Below are 16,909 nucleotides of genomic sequence, written 5' to 3'. Positions count from 1 at the left end.
CTTAGATTCTCCTTAACCTAGCTTGAAATAGTTTCTGTTACTTTCAAGCCAAGAGGGTTTAACCAACAGAACTACTCTGTAAGAGCCAGCTGCAATAGGGACCAGCTGCAAGTAGAAATTTCAACAGGATATAGTTAGGCCCCACCCCAGAATGTATTCAGTGTACCAGGAGGGTTAGGCATGAAGCCCGATAAGGAGAATGTGGAAGGCCAGTCAGGCATGAAGCCAGATAAGGAGGAGGTGGAAGGCCAGTAGGAGAAGAAAAAAAAAAAAGAAAAATATATATTCTGCCTTCCAACAAGGGGTCCCACCAATGAGTAAGGAGGCTATTGTTCAATGGCACCAATCGCTAACAGCCACATCTGCTTCTGTATATTGCTTGCTTGCAGTATTCTATAAAAACCCTTTAGTCTGTAAGCCAGGCGCGACTTCCATATTGTAGCTCTGAGGAGCTACGTGACTCCAGTCACAGTTGGGGAAGTTCGCCCCTGCGCAGGTTAAGAGTTTGGCCAATAAATAACATCTAAATGCTCTAAGTGCCTGGACATTTGGTTACTCGCTCTTCGAATGTAACATACTCTAGGGATGATTGTAAAATTTACCTCTAGGGGAAGGGTGCTCTTTTGAAAAAACAGTTTAATAGGTCTTCTGGGCATATGAAAATAAAGCAAAAATTCATCCTGGAATGAAGAAGCTCAGAACAATTATGAGCAACTGTAATGCAGTGAGGCAAAAAGGATGACTACATTGTGGGCAAGGCTTCATCTTTGAAGGCAGCATGCTGTTTTGTTGTTTTGGTTTTTGGAGTGCCTGGGGTCTTTATTTGATTTGATTTGATCTGGAATATAAGACTGATAAAGAAGGCTTTTTTCCTGGCATGGTGAGTTGGCCCATGGAATTGGGTAACTAAGAGGAGGATCCCCAATGAAGGGACATGACCAAAGATTTCTAACACTGAATTATGCTATTTAGTTTTAAGACTTTTCTCACAATTCAGATTTCCATTGATAAAATTTTCAAACATGGCAACTTTGTCTTAAGCTTTGGAAAAATAAGGAAGGATCTGTGCTTAAGCTTAAGGAGAAGACACTACTAGAAGTGTATAATGGCACAACTTGAGAAAGTTCTTTGACTGTTGTATCCTTCAAACCAACAATTCTACCATAAAAACAATGCTCACACAGAGGGTACAGAATATACAAGAATAGTCATAGAAATTACATGAGTATGGGGATGGAGAAAGGAAACACTCTAAATGTTGGTGATAGGAAAATGGATATATAAATCATGGTGTATTCATACAATGGAATGCTATATGGCAGAGAAAATATGACTACATATAACAGGGATGGAGTCTAGAAACAAAGTTGATCGCAAACAAGCAGCAGTATAATATAGCAAGGAAATAACTGTCAAGTTCAAAGACAAGGGATAGTACATAGTATATTTATTATCTATGAATATATATGGTAATTATATAAAGACAAGAAAATGATTTTTAAAAGTCAGGATAGTGATTACGTTTGGAAGGAAGCAGAGAAGGTGAAATCTGGGAGGAGCTCACAATAAGTTTCAAAAGTACTGATTAATGTCTTTTTCATAAATTGGGTGGTACATTCATAGGTATTCATTTTATTATGTTTTGTAATTTACATTAACATTCTTTTTTCACATCAAACATTTTAAAAATGAAAGAATACTTAAATTGCTTTAACAGTACAGTTTTACTTCTGACGGTGCATGAGTGCCAGTAGACTATGATTTAATATTTTCCCTTTGCGGGTGGAGAGGAAGAGATTCCCACTTAAACAGCTGGCATCTCTGAGAGCTGGGGTGGAATTTCTGCTGCTCTTCGATCACTGATGATTCCTGCCTAACATTCTGCAGGAACCCTTATGCAGTGAGGGAAGCAATAGTGAAGCAAATCGTATGGAGAGAGCAGACAGTTACTTATTTTAATATTACTTTATAAAAAATTGCTGCAATGAATATAACATGCTTTTGATGGGTTTCCAAAGGTTGCAACATTTTCCCTTAGAGACAGAGAGGAGATTCTGTCACTCTTTCCCTCTGCCTCCCAATCCTCCATATCTTGCCTCGTGCTGTTCTTTATGCTTGTAAGGCCCTTTGCTGCTTTGTTGATCTGGCTTCTGTACCTCCTTTAAAATTTTGAGGTTAAGGGCTTAATGGAACGCCTCGAGGAAACTGTCTCCTCTCGCTCTTTGATTTCTCATCCCAGTATCATCACACTCTGAGGTTTTTGGGTGAGTCGCTTGGGAAACCTGTTTCCGTGACGATAATTATCCTTGAGGCTAGTGCAGTCGGTACTGAGTTCAGTGTCTTGGGGCAAGCTGTTTAATTTGAATCCTCTGCCCTGAGGGTTTGAGTTAATCTACAGGGCACCAGGTTCTTCAGTTTGGCAGAGGCATGCTTTGACTCCAAAAAGTTAATATTCGAGGAACCAACCACCGTTCAGCACCTCGGGTGCCCCGCTCTTTCTCTGGGACCTTTTCGAGCTACGCGTGACAAGGCCTACGTACTGTTCTCCTTCCCGGGTGTACTTGAGGCCGCTCTAGGCCCCTCACCTCGCTGGGCGGAAAAAGTCCTCCAAGTGGAAGGAGCTTGATGTGGGACAGAGCTTTGGCGGCGCTCTAGCTCGCCGGGTCGCCACGCTCTCCCCACGTGGGGTTCCCGATTGGCTGAAGGCCGCTTCCGGGACAAAGGCGGTACTAGAAGGAGCACAACTTCCGGTGTGAGGCGCAGTCGTCGCATTTGTCCGGCCCTATGGCGGCCCCAGTGCTTCACACGCGGTTCCTTGGAAGTGCGGCCGCCTCGGCCTCTGCGGTGAAGACGCTGGGCGCATCTAAGCCTGGGTAAGAGTACGGCCCGCTTCCTTCTGAGCGGCTGGGACCAAAGCCCAGGAGCGGCATAGGGGAGCGGATTTGAAAGGGCCTGGGACAGAGCTAATAGAGTTGGATGGGAGAAGAGGGTAGAGGGTACATGATCATCGCAGCTTCTCAAGCGTAAGCACGTGCTCTTTTTTCCTCTCCTTTTTAAAAATTTTCTTTAAAGATTTTATTTATTTATTTATCCATTTTTGAGAGGGAGAGGGAGGGAGACGGAGATGGACGGAAACATCGACGCGTGAGAGAAACATCAGTAGATTGGCTCTCCACGTTGCTAACCCGGGATCTGGTCCGCAACCCAAGCAGGTGCCCTAACTAGGGGGAATCAATCGGCGTTCTTTCGGTTGGCAGGCCGGCGCTCACTTCACTGAGCACACCAGCCAGGGCAGCCCATGCTCTTTAAGTGGATATTAAAGTTGGTGGTGGTGGGGCTGGAAAAACGTATCTATTCTCTGTTCCAGCCTCCCCTGTACTCCCCACGGGGCTCCCTGCTAGCGTCCAGGCTTGGATACTGCATTCTGCTTCTTTACTCCTCTCTCCTCCTTCGTTTAGATTTGGAAAGAATTTCCTAGGCGAAATGGATTATCAGGGCAGTGCTGTCATTGATGGCAAATTGAATCTTGACTTTTTTTTGATACTTGCTTCTATGCACGTTTAACAGTCCATGACTTTTTCAAGATGTTAAAGACCTTTGCCCCCGAAAACACTTTGGGGTTTAACTTTATTGCCTACCTATTATGTTAGACACTGGGGACAGTAGTGTATCAGAAGAGAGAAGGTCACTGCTCACAACCGAGCTTACAGTCTAGGAAGGGAAAGACAGTAAATAGAGGAATGGGATGATTTCAGATAGTGATAATTGTGGTGTATTTCAGATTTCCGATGGGGCAGACCTTTCTGACATTTAAGCTTCAATTTGAATGAAGACAAGAATGCAGCCTTTTATAGATCTGGGAGTGAGTGTTTAAGGCTAGTGGCTTTCAACCATCTGCCACAAGAATTTTTAAAACATGCAGTAGTCCCCTGGATGGGTAGGTCAGTTGATTAGAGCATCCTCCCAGTTGGCCAAGGTTGTGGGTTTGATCCCTGGTCAGGACACAAACAAGTATCAACCAATGAATGCGTAAATCAGTGGAACAACAAATCCCTGTTTTTCTGTCTCTTACCCTCCTCTCAAACCAATTTTTTGAAAATGCAATTCCTGGCTATTTAGTCAGGGGCACTGACCTTTTTTCCGTTCGATTGTCAAATAAAAAAAATGCCAATAGCCAACTCAACAATAGCCATCTAGTGTGAATGTATCAAAAATTACAACTTTTTTATCACATTGGCAAAAAGTATATTTTGTGCTGCACCATAGAGTTTTAGTAATTAGTTTATGTGTTCCATGAGATGAAAATGGTTGAAAATCACTGAGACAGAAGGAACAACAAGTGAAATGCAATCAGCTTGGCAAATTTTTAGAATGGAAAGGACTGGCTGCAGTATAGTAGGTAGTTGGAAACGAGGTCGGCGTGTTAGGCAGGGGCCAGATTAATGAGAACCTCGTTATGGAGTTTAGGTGTGAATTCTGAGTGAAGCAGGAAACTTTTGAAGAGGTTAAGCAGGGAAGTGGAGTAGCATTATTTGTTTTAAATTTTTGAAATACCATTAGATCTCTTGAGTGAAGAATGGATTGTTGGGAGATAAGAGTGGAAGCAGGAAGTCCAGTTGAAGGGCTTTAGCAGTTGTCTCACTGAGTGATGATGGTTTGATAAATGTTGGTATAGTTTTTATAATTCTCTGTCATACACTTAATAGCTTAATAATCTTGGTTGTACAGGATTTCAGATGTGCTTGAATTAGAGAATGATTTCTTCAACTCTCCCCCAAGAAAAACTGTTCGGTTTGGTGGAACTGTGAGAGAAGTCTTGCTGAAGTACAAAAAGGTAACATAACACATCAAATTTGCTGTTCCCTACTGCCCCCTCCCCTCCATATTGACATATGGAGGTTTGTTTTTTATTGGTCAGAGTACAATTATAGCTATTATACTCAAGACCAGTTAATATAATAACATGAATTTTAGATATCCATCTTGAAATCAAATATTTAATAATAGTATGATACTGTCAGCTCACAATTAAAGTAATAATCTTTTGCTGAGGTTTCACTTCTTCAGCTGCTTTATTTACATGGTATCTTTTATTTATTTATTTATTTATTGTTAAAGATTTTATTTAATTTTAGAGGGGAAGGGAAGGAGAGAGGGAAAGAAAAATCAATGTGTGGTTGCCTCTTGTGCGTCCCCTGCCGGGAACTGGCCTGCAACCCAGGCATGTGCCCTGACTGGGAATTGAACCGCGATACTTTGGTTCGCAGGCCTGCGCTCAATGCACTGAGCTACACCAGCCAGGGCTTACATGGTATCTTTTAAAAACTTAAGCAAGAGCTGCATTAAAAAAAACTATTAGATCATAGCATTTTATTTCTTTTTCTTTTTTTTATAGATTTTATTTATTTATTTTTAGAGAGGAGAAGAGAAGGAGAAAGAGGGGTAGAGAAACATCAATGTACGGTTGCCTCTCATGTGGCCCCCATTGGGGACCTGACCTGAAACTATATGAGAAGCACTGAAACCCAGACATGAGCCCTGACTGGGAATTGAACCAGTAACCCTTTGGTTCATAGCCCATGCTCAATCCACTGAGCTGCACCAGGCAGGGCATAGCATTTTATTTCTTAAGGAATTGTGGTTTATTGTTGCATTACTTTGTGACAATGAACAGCTTGGTTAATGGGGATTTTTTTTTTTTGGTTGGTTTTTGTGTTAGTTTAAAAGTGATTCTACTAAGTCTCAACAATGGAGGAAAAATTAAGAATGACATTTGTTTTATTTAAATTGAAGAATAATTGACATACAATGAATATTTCATATGTAACATGCATCTGTATCCTATTCAGGTGGCTTTTTGTCATTTTTTTCCGAGCACCCTAGCTCCACCAACATGAATTCTAAAACTTTTATAGTCACAATTTTGTAATCCACAATTGATGAGTAGGAGTTGTAGTGCTCCTTTTGTAATTTCCTCAGATGTTAAGATACAGTTGAAAGTCCTGCTGTTGATCTTTAACAGGAAAGCAAAGCAAGTAAGTCTTATTTTCCCCTTTCTTGTCAAGGGTGAAACGAATGACTATGAGTTGTTGAAGAACCAGCTGTCAGATCCAGACATAAAGGTAATTTTGTGTTTGATCATTAGCAAAGTTAGTCACGACTTCAGACAAATGTTAGTTTGCTTTTCTGTTTGATCCTGTTCCATCCTTCAAAACCTGCTCTCTCTATGATCCCATCTTACCTCAGTCGAGTGGTTTTCAACCAGGAGCAGTTTAACCTCCTTCTTTTATTTGGTAAAAAAACTGGAGACATTTTTGGTTGTCACAAAAGAAGGAAGGGAAGGGTGCCGCAAGTTTCTAATGAATGAATGACAGGGATGCTGCCAAACATTCTACAGTGCACAGTGCAGCCCTCTACAACAAAGAAATTCCCAGCCCAAAGTGTCAGTAGTCCCGAAGTTGAGAGACCCTACTTTAGTTTTTCTTTTCTAGTACTCATCCTCTATGCTGCAGGATCCTCGCATATTTCTCCAATGCAAATACAAAATCAAAGAAACAACAAAAGATGACTTGTCTTTGAAGCTGCTACTCTTTCAGTGTTTCAGAGTTCAAGTATACAGTGTATACTTGTTGTGTAGTAACAACTCAATTCATTTTGTTTCCTTTTTCTTTTATTACCCAATTTTGGAAAGAATAGTCTGTTACTTTGGCATTGGTAGTCAGACTGCAGGGGATAAAGTTCCAACTCCATTGTTACCCAGTGTGTGATCTTGGGCAAGGTGTTTAATTTCTCTGCCTTTGCTTCCTGTTTGTAAAACCAGAAAAGTAATAGAGGGTTTTTAAACAAAGAAGCTTTAAGAGCATCTAGTGAGTTAGTATATGAGAATCACTTAGAACAGGCCCTCATTCAATGTGAGGGTTTTGTAATTGTTAGCTGTTGTTCCTGCTGATGATCTACACTTTCTTATTTCCCATTCATGGCTAAGTCCACTGTTAAGGTTACTGCCGTAATTACTATGAAAAGATTACCAGTTGATTTCTTAGGTGCTGATTTCCAGGGGCTTTTTTTTCCCAAGCCTCAAACTAATTCATTTGGCCACTCACTTTTTGAAACCTCTTTTAGTTACTCTGATCTTCCTGTCTTCCTACCACTTACTTACCTCTTAATCATTCCCTTGACAAGTTCTTAAATTTGGTATTGATGGGTTTTCAAACTTGACTCTTCTCATTTTTTCATTCTACAGATACCTCTTGTTTGATCTCCTTATACCTTCAGGGCTTTGAAATCTCCCTGTGTTTCAGTAACTTGAAATTTATATCTATAGCTCAGATTGTTCTTGTAGGCTCTAGATTTGTATTTTAACTACTGGCCTGTGTTACGTGTACCCAAAACAGCCTTTTCTCTCCAAATCTGTTCATTCTGAAACCTTCCTGTGCTTAATTGAGTTACCTCGTTGTTGAGCTAGGGACCTTGGAGGCTTTCTGGACTCTCACACCTCATATCTATTGATTTACCAAGTCCTCTGGGGGGGAAAAATCTTTTGAGTCTTACTTTGTGAGTTTTCTCTTGTCTGGATCTTCCAGTAATCTCTTTGGTGGTCTCCAGGTTTCAGTTCTCCTTTGTCTCACCACTCCCCCACCCCCAAATTAATCCTCAGTAATGCAGGCGAAATCATCTCCCAAGCACATGCTAAACTTGCCATTGCTGTACTGAAAAACGTCATGCCTACTGGAGTGTAAAGGACCAACTTCTTTGTATGGCCTGTAGCATTATTTTTTATATCTATTCTTCCCATTATTTTTGATTCGTCACACATGCTGACATTCAATACACATTGCTTTGTACCTTGCTTTTTTCTGTAAAAAACCTTTTTATTGTTATTTTGTTGGGGTTGTCCCAATATTTTGCCCTTTGCTCTCCTCCACCCGGCCCCTCCACCCCTAGTCAGTCCTCACACTGTTGTCCATGTCCATAGGTCATTTATACACGGTCTTCGACTAACCCCTTCCCCCTCGTTCCACCGTTATCCGCCCCACCCCCTCTGGTTGCTGTCAGTCTGTTCCATGTTTCCATGCCTCTGGTTCTGTTTTGCCTATTTATTTTTGTTCATTAGGTTTGTCTTATAGGTGAGATCATAATGCTCTTTGTCTTTCATCTCCTGGCTTATTTCATATAGCATAATAATCTCCAGTTCCATCCATGTTGTAGTGAAAAGTTCTTTCTGTTGTTTAAATGTACCAGTTTTTGATCCTTTCATTTACCTATGGGCACTTAGGCTCTTTCTAACACTTGGCTATTATAAATTGTGCTGCTGTAAACATAGGATACATAGGTTCTTTTGAATTGGTGATTCAGGATTCTTAGGGTATATTCCCAGCAGTGGAATTGTTGGGTCAAAAGGCAGTTCCATTTTTAGCTTTTTGAGGAAATTCCATACCGTTTTCCACAGTGGCTGCACCAGTCTGCATTGTCATCAACAGTGTACTAGGGTTCCCTTTTCTCTACATTCTCACCAGCACTTACTGTTTACTGATTTATTAAAGATAGCCATTCTGACAGATATGAGGTGATATCTCATTGTGGTTTTAATTTGTATCTCTATCTCTCTGATGGCCAGTGATGTTGGTCATGCTTTCGTATGTCTGTGGGTCGTCTGTATGTCCTCCTTGGAGAAGTGTCTGTTCAGGTCTTTTGCCCATTTTTAATTGGATTGTCTTTCTGATGTAAAGTTGTGTGAGTTCTCTTTATGTTTTGGAGATCAAACCCTTGTCCAATGGATCATTGGCAAATATGTGCTCCCATATGGTCAGTTCCCTTTTTATTTTGGTGACAGTTTCTTTAACTGTACAGAGCTTTTTAATTTGATGTAGTCCCATTTGTTTATTTTTTCCTTTTTTTCCCTTGCCCTAGGAGTTATATTAGCAAAAATATTGATAGGTGGGATATCTGAAGTTTTCCTACCTATATTTTCCTTTAGGACTTTTATAGTGTCATAACTTACGTTTAAGTCTTTTATCTGTTTTGAGTTTATTCTGGTATATGGTATAAGTTGCTGGTTTAGTTTCTTTTCTTTTTTCTTTTTTTTTGCATGTATCAGTCCAGTTCTCCCAACACTGTTTATTGAAGGGGCTATTTTTACTCTATTGTATCCTCATGCCCAGTTTTTCAAATACTAATTGACCATAGAGCCATGCATTTATTTCTGGGCTCTATGTTCTGTTCCATTGATCTATGTGTCTATTATGCCCGAACCATGCTGTTTTGATTACAGTGGCCTTATAGTATAGTTTGATTATCAGGTATTGTGATCCCTCCTACTTGGTTTTTCTTTCTCAAGATTGCTGAGGCTATTTGGGGTTCTTTTTTTGATTTTGTATAGATTTTTGAAATACTTGTTCTAGATCTGTGAAATATGCCATTAGTATTTTAATAGGACTTGTATTGAATCTATAGATTCTTCTGGTAATATGGACGTTTTAATGATGTTAATTCTGAATATTGACTTTGTATCCCACTATTTGCCAGATTTACTTACTAGGTTGAATAGTTTTTTGATAGAGACTGTATGGTATTCTATGTACACTATCATGTCATCTGCAAATAATGACACTCTTACTTCCTTCTTTCCATTTTGGTTGCCTTTTGTTTCTTTTCCTTGTCTAATTGCTGTGGCTAGAACTTCCAGTACTATTTTGAATAAGAGTAGTGAAAGCAGATACCTTTGTGTTCCTGATCTTAAGGGGACAGCTTTTAGTTTTTGCCCATTGAATGTGATGTTCACTGTAGTTTTCTTTTATATGGCCTTTATTATGTTGAGGTATGCTCCCTCTATTCCCACTTGGCTGAGCATTTTTATCACATATGGGTGATAGATTTTATCAAATGCTTTTTTAGCATCTATTGATAGGATCATATGATTTTTTCCCCTTTATTTTGCCTATGTGATTAATTACATTTATTGATTTACAAATATTGAACCATTCTTGCATCCCTGGGATGAATCCCACTTGATCATGGTATATGATTTTTTTAATGGATTGCTGGATCTTGATTGCCGGTATTTTGTTGCAGATTTTAGCATCGATGTTCATTAGAGATACTGTTCTGTAGTTTTATTTCTTTGCTGTGTCTTTACCTATTTTTGGAATTAGGATAATACTGGCTATTGACCTCGTAAAAAGAGTTTGGAAGTCTCCCTCTTCTTGAATTTTTTGGAATAGTTTGAGAAGGATAGGAGTTAGTTCTTTAAATGTTTCATAAAATTAGCTTGTGAAGCTGTCTGGTCCAGGGCTTTTGTATACCTGGAGTTTTTTGATTATTGCTTCAATTCACTAGTTGTTATTGGTCTATTCAAACTTTCTGCTTCTTGATTCAGTTTTGGAAAAGTGTATGTTTTTAGAAATTGTACATTTCACCCAGGTTGTCCAATTGCTTAGCTTATAGTTGAGTTGCTCATAGTCATTTTGTATAGTCCTTTGTATTTTTGTGGTATCAGTTGTAACTTCTCTTTTTTCATTTCTGATATTATTTATTTGGGTCCTCTCTTTTTCTTTTTCTTGATGAGTCTGGTTAAAGGTTTGTCAATTTTGTTTATCTTTTCAAAGAACCATATCCTGGATTCATTGATCCTATGAATTGCTTTTTTAGTTTCTATGCCATTTAATTATGCTTTGATCTTGATTATTTTCTTCCTTCGACTGTCTTTAGGTTTTGATTGCTGTTCCTCTACCTCTTATAGATGTAGGGTTAGGGTGTTTATTTGAGATTTTTTTCTTTAGAGATTTTATGTATTTATTTTTAGACAGAGGGAAAGAGTGGGGAAGAGAGGAAGAGAAACATCAGTGTATGGTTGCCTCTTGTGAGCCCCCTACTGGAGACCTGGCCAGCAACCCAAGCATGTGCCCTGATTGGAAATTGAACTTGTGACCCTTTGGTTTTCAGGCTGGCACTCAATCCACTGAGCCATACCAGCCAGGGCTCTTTTTTTTTTTTTTAAGTATATTTTATTGATTGTGCTATTATAGTTATCCCAGTTTTCCCCCCTTTGCCAACCTCTGCACGGTACACACCTTCTTTCTCTCTAGCAATCCTTCCCCCTTAGTTCCTGTCCATGAGTTGTGGGTGTAAGTTCTTTGGTTTCTCCATTTCCTATACTATTCTTAACATCCCTCTGTCTATTTTGTTCTTGCTAATTATGCTTCTTAATCCCTGCTCCATTTCCCCAATTTCCCCTTTCCCCCTGCCAGCTGATAACCCTCCAAATGTATTCCATACCTATGATTCTGTTCCTGTTCTGGTTGTTTGCTTAATTAGGTTTTTTTTGTTTTTTTTAAGATTCAGTTGTTGATAGTTGTGAATTTGTTGTCTTTTTAATGTTCATGGTTTTGATCTTTTTATTAAATAAGTCCCTTTAACATTTCATGTAATGATAGCGGCTAGTAGATGATGAACTCCCTTAGCATTACCTTTTCTAGGAAGCATTTTATCTGTCCTTCAATTCTAAATGATAGCTTTGGATATGGTAATCTAGGTTGCAGGTCCTTGCCTTTCATCACTTTGAATGCATCTTGCCAGTCCCTTCTTGGTTGCAAAGTTTCTTTTGAGAAATCAGCTGATAGTTTTATGGGAACTCCTTTATAGGTAACTCTTTGCTTTTCTCTTGTTGCTTTTAAGATTCTCTCCTTATCTTTGATCTTAGGTAATTTAATTATGTTGTGTCTTGGTGTCTTTCTTCTTGGATCCAGTTTCTTTGGGATTTTCTGAGCTTCCTGGGAGTTTTATTTCCATTGCCAGATTGAGGAAGTTTTCCTTCATTATTTGTTCAAATAAGTTTTCAGTTTCTTGCTCTTCCTATCCTGGCACCTCCATGATTTAGATGTTTGTATGTTTAAAGTTGTCCCAGATGTTCCTACGCCTGTCCTGGTTTTTTTTTTTTTTTTTTTTTTAATCTTATTTCTTCTCTCTGTTCTGGTTGACTGTTGATGATTTCTTCCTTATGTTCCAAATCATTGATCTGAATCCTGGCTTCCTTCCCTTCACTGTTGATTCCCTGTGGATTTTTATTTATTTCACTTAGTGTAACCTTTACTTCCTCCCTATGTTTTGCTGTACTCAGTGAGTTCTCCGAGCATCCCGATTACCAGTGTTTTGAACTGTGCATCTGATGGGTTGGCTATCTCTGTCTCATTTAGTTCATTTTCTAGGGTTTTGTTCTCCTTTCATTTGGGCCATATTTCTTTGTCTCTTCATTTTGTCAGCCTCCCTGTGTTTGTTTCTGTGTATTAGGTTGATCTGCTTTGACTCCCTGACTTAGCATACCCGTTAAGTTGTACAGGGCAGAGCCTTAGGTATTTGCCAGGGTGGGATGACCCACTTCACTGCTTTTAACTCTATATGTGGGGGCAGGCTTTGAGAGGGGACCATGTCACTACCTGGTTTCTGTAGGTTTGCCCTGCACATGACCTACACACTTCCCATATGCAACTGGTTAACTGCTGCTCTGTTGGTGAAACCCCGACTCGGTGGGTTTGTGTATGTTTTAAGTCCTTTAAGTGGTGAAAATCTGACAGTTTCTTCCATGCCCCAACACCCCTTGGTTTTTAAAGCCAGAGGTAATGGGGATTTATTTTCCCAGTGCTGGTACCTTGGGTTGTGTGGTCTTGCCTGGGACTTGGATCACTGGCTTCCAATGTATTCTTCTCAATTTTTATCTCCCACATGTGAGTTTAGGACCCACCATTCCACGGCTGCCGCCATCTCTCTGCAGCATACTGCCCGAGTCTGTGACTCCACTCCTCCTATGCATCTGGATAAATGTGGCTTCTTTAAACCCTTGGTTGACAGCTTGGTTTTCTGACATTTCTGGTTTTATTTGTCTTGAGATCTGGTTTTAATTCCTTTTACAGTTGTGCGAGGAGGCAAAGTCTTTCTGCCTATGTCTCCATCTTGGGCAGAAGTTGAGATTTTTCTGTCTTCTTTAGGCAGGCCTATCTTGCTATGAACTTCCCTCTCAGGACTGCCTTCGCTGTGTCTCACAGGTTTTGGGCTCTTGTGTGTTCATTTTCATTTGTTTCCAGATACTTTGATTTCTTCCTTGATCTCATTGTTAACCCATTCATTATTTAATTACATGTTATTCAGTCTCCATGTATTTGATCTTTTCTGAATTTTTTCCTTGAGGTTGGTTTCTAGTTTGAAGCCATTGTGATCTGAGAAGATCTTGAACTGATTACAGTTTTCTTGGATTTGTTGAGTCTTGTTTTGTGTCCTACCACATGGTGTATCTTTGAAAATGTTCCACGTGTATTTAAAAAGAATGTATATTTTGCTTTTTGGGGGCGAAAGGTTCTATATATTTCAGTGAAGTCCATTTAATCTATAGTGTGATAGTATCCTTGTTGACTCTTTGTTTGGAGGATCATTGTTGATGTGGGGTGTTAAAATCCCCCATGATGACTGCTTTGTGTTGATATCTTTTTTGAAGTCTTCCAAGATTTTTCTTACATATTTAGGTGTGCCTATGTTGGGGGCAGATATGTTTACAAGGGTTATGTCCTCTTGTTCATTATATACTCCCCTACGTATTATGTAGTGACTTTCTTTGTCTCTTGTTATGGCCTTTGTTTTAAAGTTTATTTTGTCTTATGTAAGTATTGCTGCCCCAGCTTTTTTTCATGTCTGTTTGCTTAGACTATTTTTCTATCCCTTCTCTTTTAGTCTTTGTAGATCTTGTGTTCTGAGGTGGGCCTCTTGTAGACAGCATATATACGGGTCTGTTTTCTTATTCATTCAGCTACCCTGTGCCTTTTGATTGGAGCATTTAATACATTTATATTTAAGGTTATTATTAATAGGTACTTATTCATTGCCACTTTTTCCCATTGTACCTGTGTTTCTCTCCCTTTTTCTTCATTTTCTTAAGGCAATCTGTTCAGCTTTTCTTGCAGTGCTGGTTTGGTGCGGTTGTACTCTTTGCCTTTTTGTCTGGGAAGCTCCTCATTTCGCCTTCCATTTCACGCGAGAGCCTTGCTGGGTAGAGTAGTCTAGATACTAGGCCTTGCATGGAGAAATGATAAGATTAGGGGGTAGGACCAAGGTGAAGAAAGTAAGAAAATAAAATTTACACCTTGGAAAAAAGGAAGGAAAAAAGCAAAATGGAGTAAGAAAAGGGAAGAATATAATATTTGGTTTAAAAAGAAATAGGAACAAAATTGAAGAAAAACATCCACTACAGCAATATCAATGACAAATGAGCAAAGATTAATACAATTTGAAGGGAATAAGAAGGAAATAAAGGAAGTAAAAAAAAAGATTATGAAATGTGTAAAGGAAGGAAAAGTGATTTTGAGAGGACAGAGGGAGAAGAAATAATAAGAGGATGAAAATCAGGCTAAAAGTGGGGAAAATGAAATTTAAAACAAAAAAAGGAAAGGGTAGGAGGAAGGCAAAATGGAGTAGGAGAGAGGAAAAGTAAAATTGGAGATTTGAAATACAAAAGTAGTGAACATCTAGGAATGAAATTTAATAAATGCAGCAACCACCACCATATAAACAGCTCCTGAGCAAAGATTAATGAAAGTGGAGTAAAATAAAGATATTAGAAGAAAGGGAAAAGAATGTGAGATGACTACTGGCAAGAAAATGGTTTTGAGAGGCTGGAGGGAGGAGGAATAGTAAGAGTGTGGAATAGATACAAGTCGTGGAAAGGGAAAAGTAAAATTTAAAACAAAAATAAGAGGAAGGAAAGAGGCAAAATGGAGTAAGAGAAGGGAAGAGTAAAATATGAGACTTGAAATAAACTAAAATTTAAAAATTGTGACTTAATAGGAACAATGTTGAAGAAAAAGAAAAACATGTTAAAAAGCTCTGCAGGAGAAAAAATAATACACATAATGAAGATGACCATGGTGGAATTTATCTCAGCGGAGTCTAACGTCTGCCACTGTCTTCTCTTTCTGCATCCGCTCCTGGTATGTCAGGTGCTGTCCTAGTCAAGCCATAGGGAGCCTGTTTGAGACTACAGGCGATCCACAGTCTGTCTGCTTCAGGCTTCACTGGTCTCCACTTCTCTGCCCCGCCAGCTTTCCCGTCAGCACAAGGCCTTGGTGGTGGTGCATCTAATGTCCGAGAGCACTGTCAGTACCACCTCCACCTGCCTCCAGAGGGAGCCTCTGGTGGGATTGGGAGGGTGGAATCCCTTGGTCATCCCCCTATGGGGGTCACTGTTTTGTGTTCAGGGAAGATGGTGGGAGTGTTTCCCCATCCTTCCCCTTGCGCCCCCCCCTTCCCACAGATCTTGGTCTGTCCCAGATTATTTCCAGTAATGCATAATTTCTGATGTGTTGTTTGCTTCCTGTGAGGGGCCAGTCTATGCAAAAGGCAGCTCTTTCCTGCTTGGTGCTGATGGGGGCTCTACAAGAGCCAAGGCTGGGCAGCACCCTGAACACACATTGTTGAGCCTGTCCCTAATCTCGTGTTCTGCTGGTTTCAGTGGATCACAGGCTGAGAAACCAGCATAGCTTGTAGTATCTGAAAGAAGTTAAGAAGGGGGTCCTTTCAGAGCTTCTTCTTTCCCCTGCTGATATACGCTGAACAGGGGGCTCCTGGGCCTGGTCTCACTGATCTGCAGAGCCTGTAACCCCGCAGGTGGGGGTTGGGTACGCCTGCCTGTGAGGGGCCTGCCAGTGAGGGGCCTTCCTGGCTGAAGTGAATCTCAGGTGTTCTCTCCTGGCTATTCAGTCTCTAGCGTGCTGCTCTCGCAGGAGACTGAGGCCCAAACTCTCTGCTCTGCACAGCCCCTGCTCGTCAGCCATGCTGGGTGAGGTCCCACAGTCCCCTCAGCGTGACACTTTCTATTCTTCCTGTGCAGCTGGACTCCGTGGGACCAAACTAAACTTTCACTCTGGTTTCTTTGTTGTCAGAGCTTCTGTGCGCACGTGCGAGCACAGGGTCCCTGCCAAGTCTCACCTCAGCTCCTCTTTTCAAAGAGTCTGTGTGGCCTCCAAACTGCAGCACCGAATCCTGGGCCAGTTCTTCATGCTCTCTACCTCCCCAAAAAGCACAAAGTCTCTCTGGGTCAGGGCTGTCCACAGCCTGCCAGTGTCTTTGACAGTTTCAGGAGCTGGAGTTTCCTCTCGAACTGCAGGTTGGTGCTGCAGCAATGTACATGCTGCTCGCTCTATGTGTGTAGCCTAAGTATCCCAGACTGTGTACATCCTTCCAAGTCTCTCCCGATTAGGACTGTGGTTTCCCTGTGTGAGACCAGCGCCCTGCTCTGGGAGAAGTAGCCACTAAGCTGCGTTTTCTGTCTTCTGCTCTGCTCCACGTGCCTTGCACAAGACATTTCCCCATCAGTTTATAAAATCTCTTACTGGATGGCGTAAAGCATACTCTGTAGTCCTTGGCTTCAAAAATTCTTATCAGCTGAGAGTCCGTTGATTGTTCAGGTCACTTGTCAGATCAGCTGAAAATCTGTGGGGGGGGCACAAGCACATGGGCTCAGCTTTCGCCTGCTCACCTGCCATTTTCCAAATCCTGTAACTTTTTTTCCCTATGGTCAGTCTCACTAGATACTTTAATATGGGAATTTGCCACTTGTTTTCATCTTTATGCCTTTGTATGTGCCTTTTCTTTCTGGCTGCAGGAGGTCTTTTGTAACTGGCTACATGGCCACCTTCCTTTACTAGCTTTGTGACAGAAGGCAAATTACTGTGCTTCTAGTACCTCAGTGTCCCCTTCTGTGAAATGGAAACCAGTGGTAATGCTCACCTTATGGCTTGATTGTAAAGTTTAAATGAATTAATATATGTTGAAGTCTTAGAACAGTGCCTGGCACAAAGTAAGTATTATATTAGTGCTCATTATTACAGGTGTTCCTCCACTTACGATGTGGTCAAACCCATTGTCAGTT

General features: G+C 40.5%; 1 protein-coding gene across 1 annotated transcript in view; it reads left to right on the top strand.

Annotated features, from left to right (window-relative positions):
• Window positions 1-2,745: 2,745 nt before the first annotated feature.
• Window positions 2,746-16,909, top strand: part of RRN3 (RNA polymerase I transcription factor RRN3) — a 45,271-nt gene continuing 31,107 nt past the window's right edge. Inside the window, exons 1-3 of the mRNA XM_037067669.1 lie at window positions 2,746-2,873; window positions 4,729-4,834; window positions 6,066-6,122. Of these exons, the coding sequence (XP_036923564.1) occupies window positions 2,785-2,873; window positions 4,729-4,834; window positions 6,066-6,122 (252 nt within the window). The 5' untranslated portion in view covers window positions 2,746-2,784. The remainder of the gene's footprint in view (window positions 2,874-4,728; window positions 4,835-6,065; window positions 6,123-16,909) is intronic.

Source organism: Sturnira hondurensis, unplaced genomic scaffold, assembly GCF_014824575.4.
Source record: "Sturnira hondurensis isolate 20B ecotype Veracruz unplaced genomic scaffold, ASM1482457v3 Scaffold0017394, whole genome shotgun sequence".
Classification (NCBI taxonomy): Eukaryota; Metazoa; Chordata; class Mammalia; order Chiroptera; family Phyllostomidae; genus Sturnira; species Sturnira hondurensis.
This window is presented reverse-complemented; position numbering and strand designations above follow the sequence as displayed.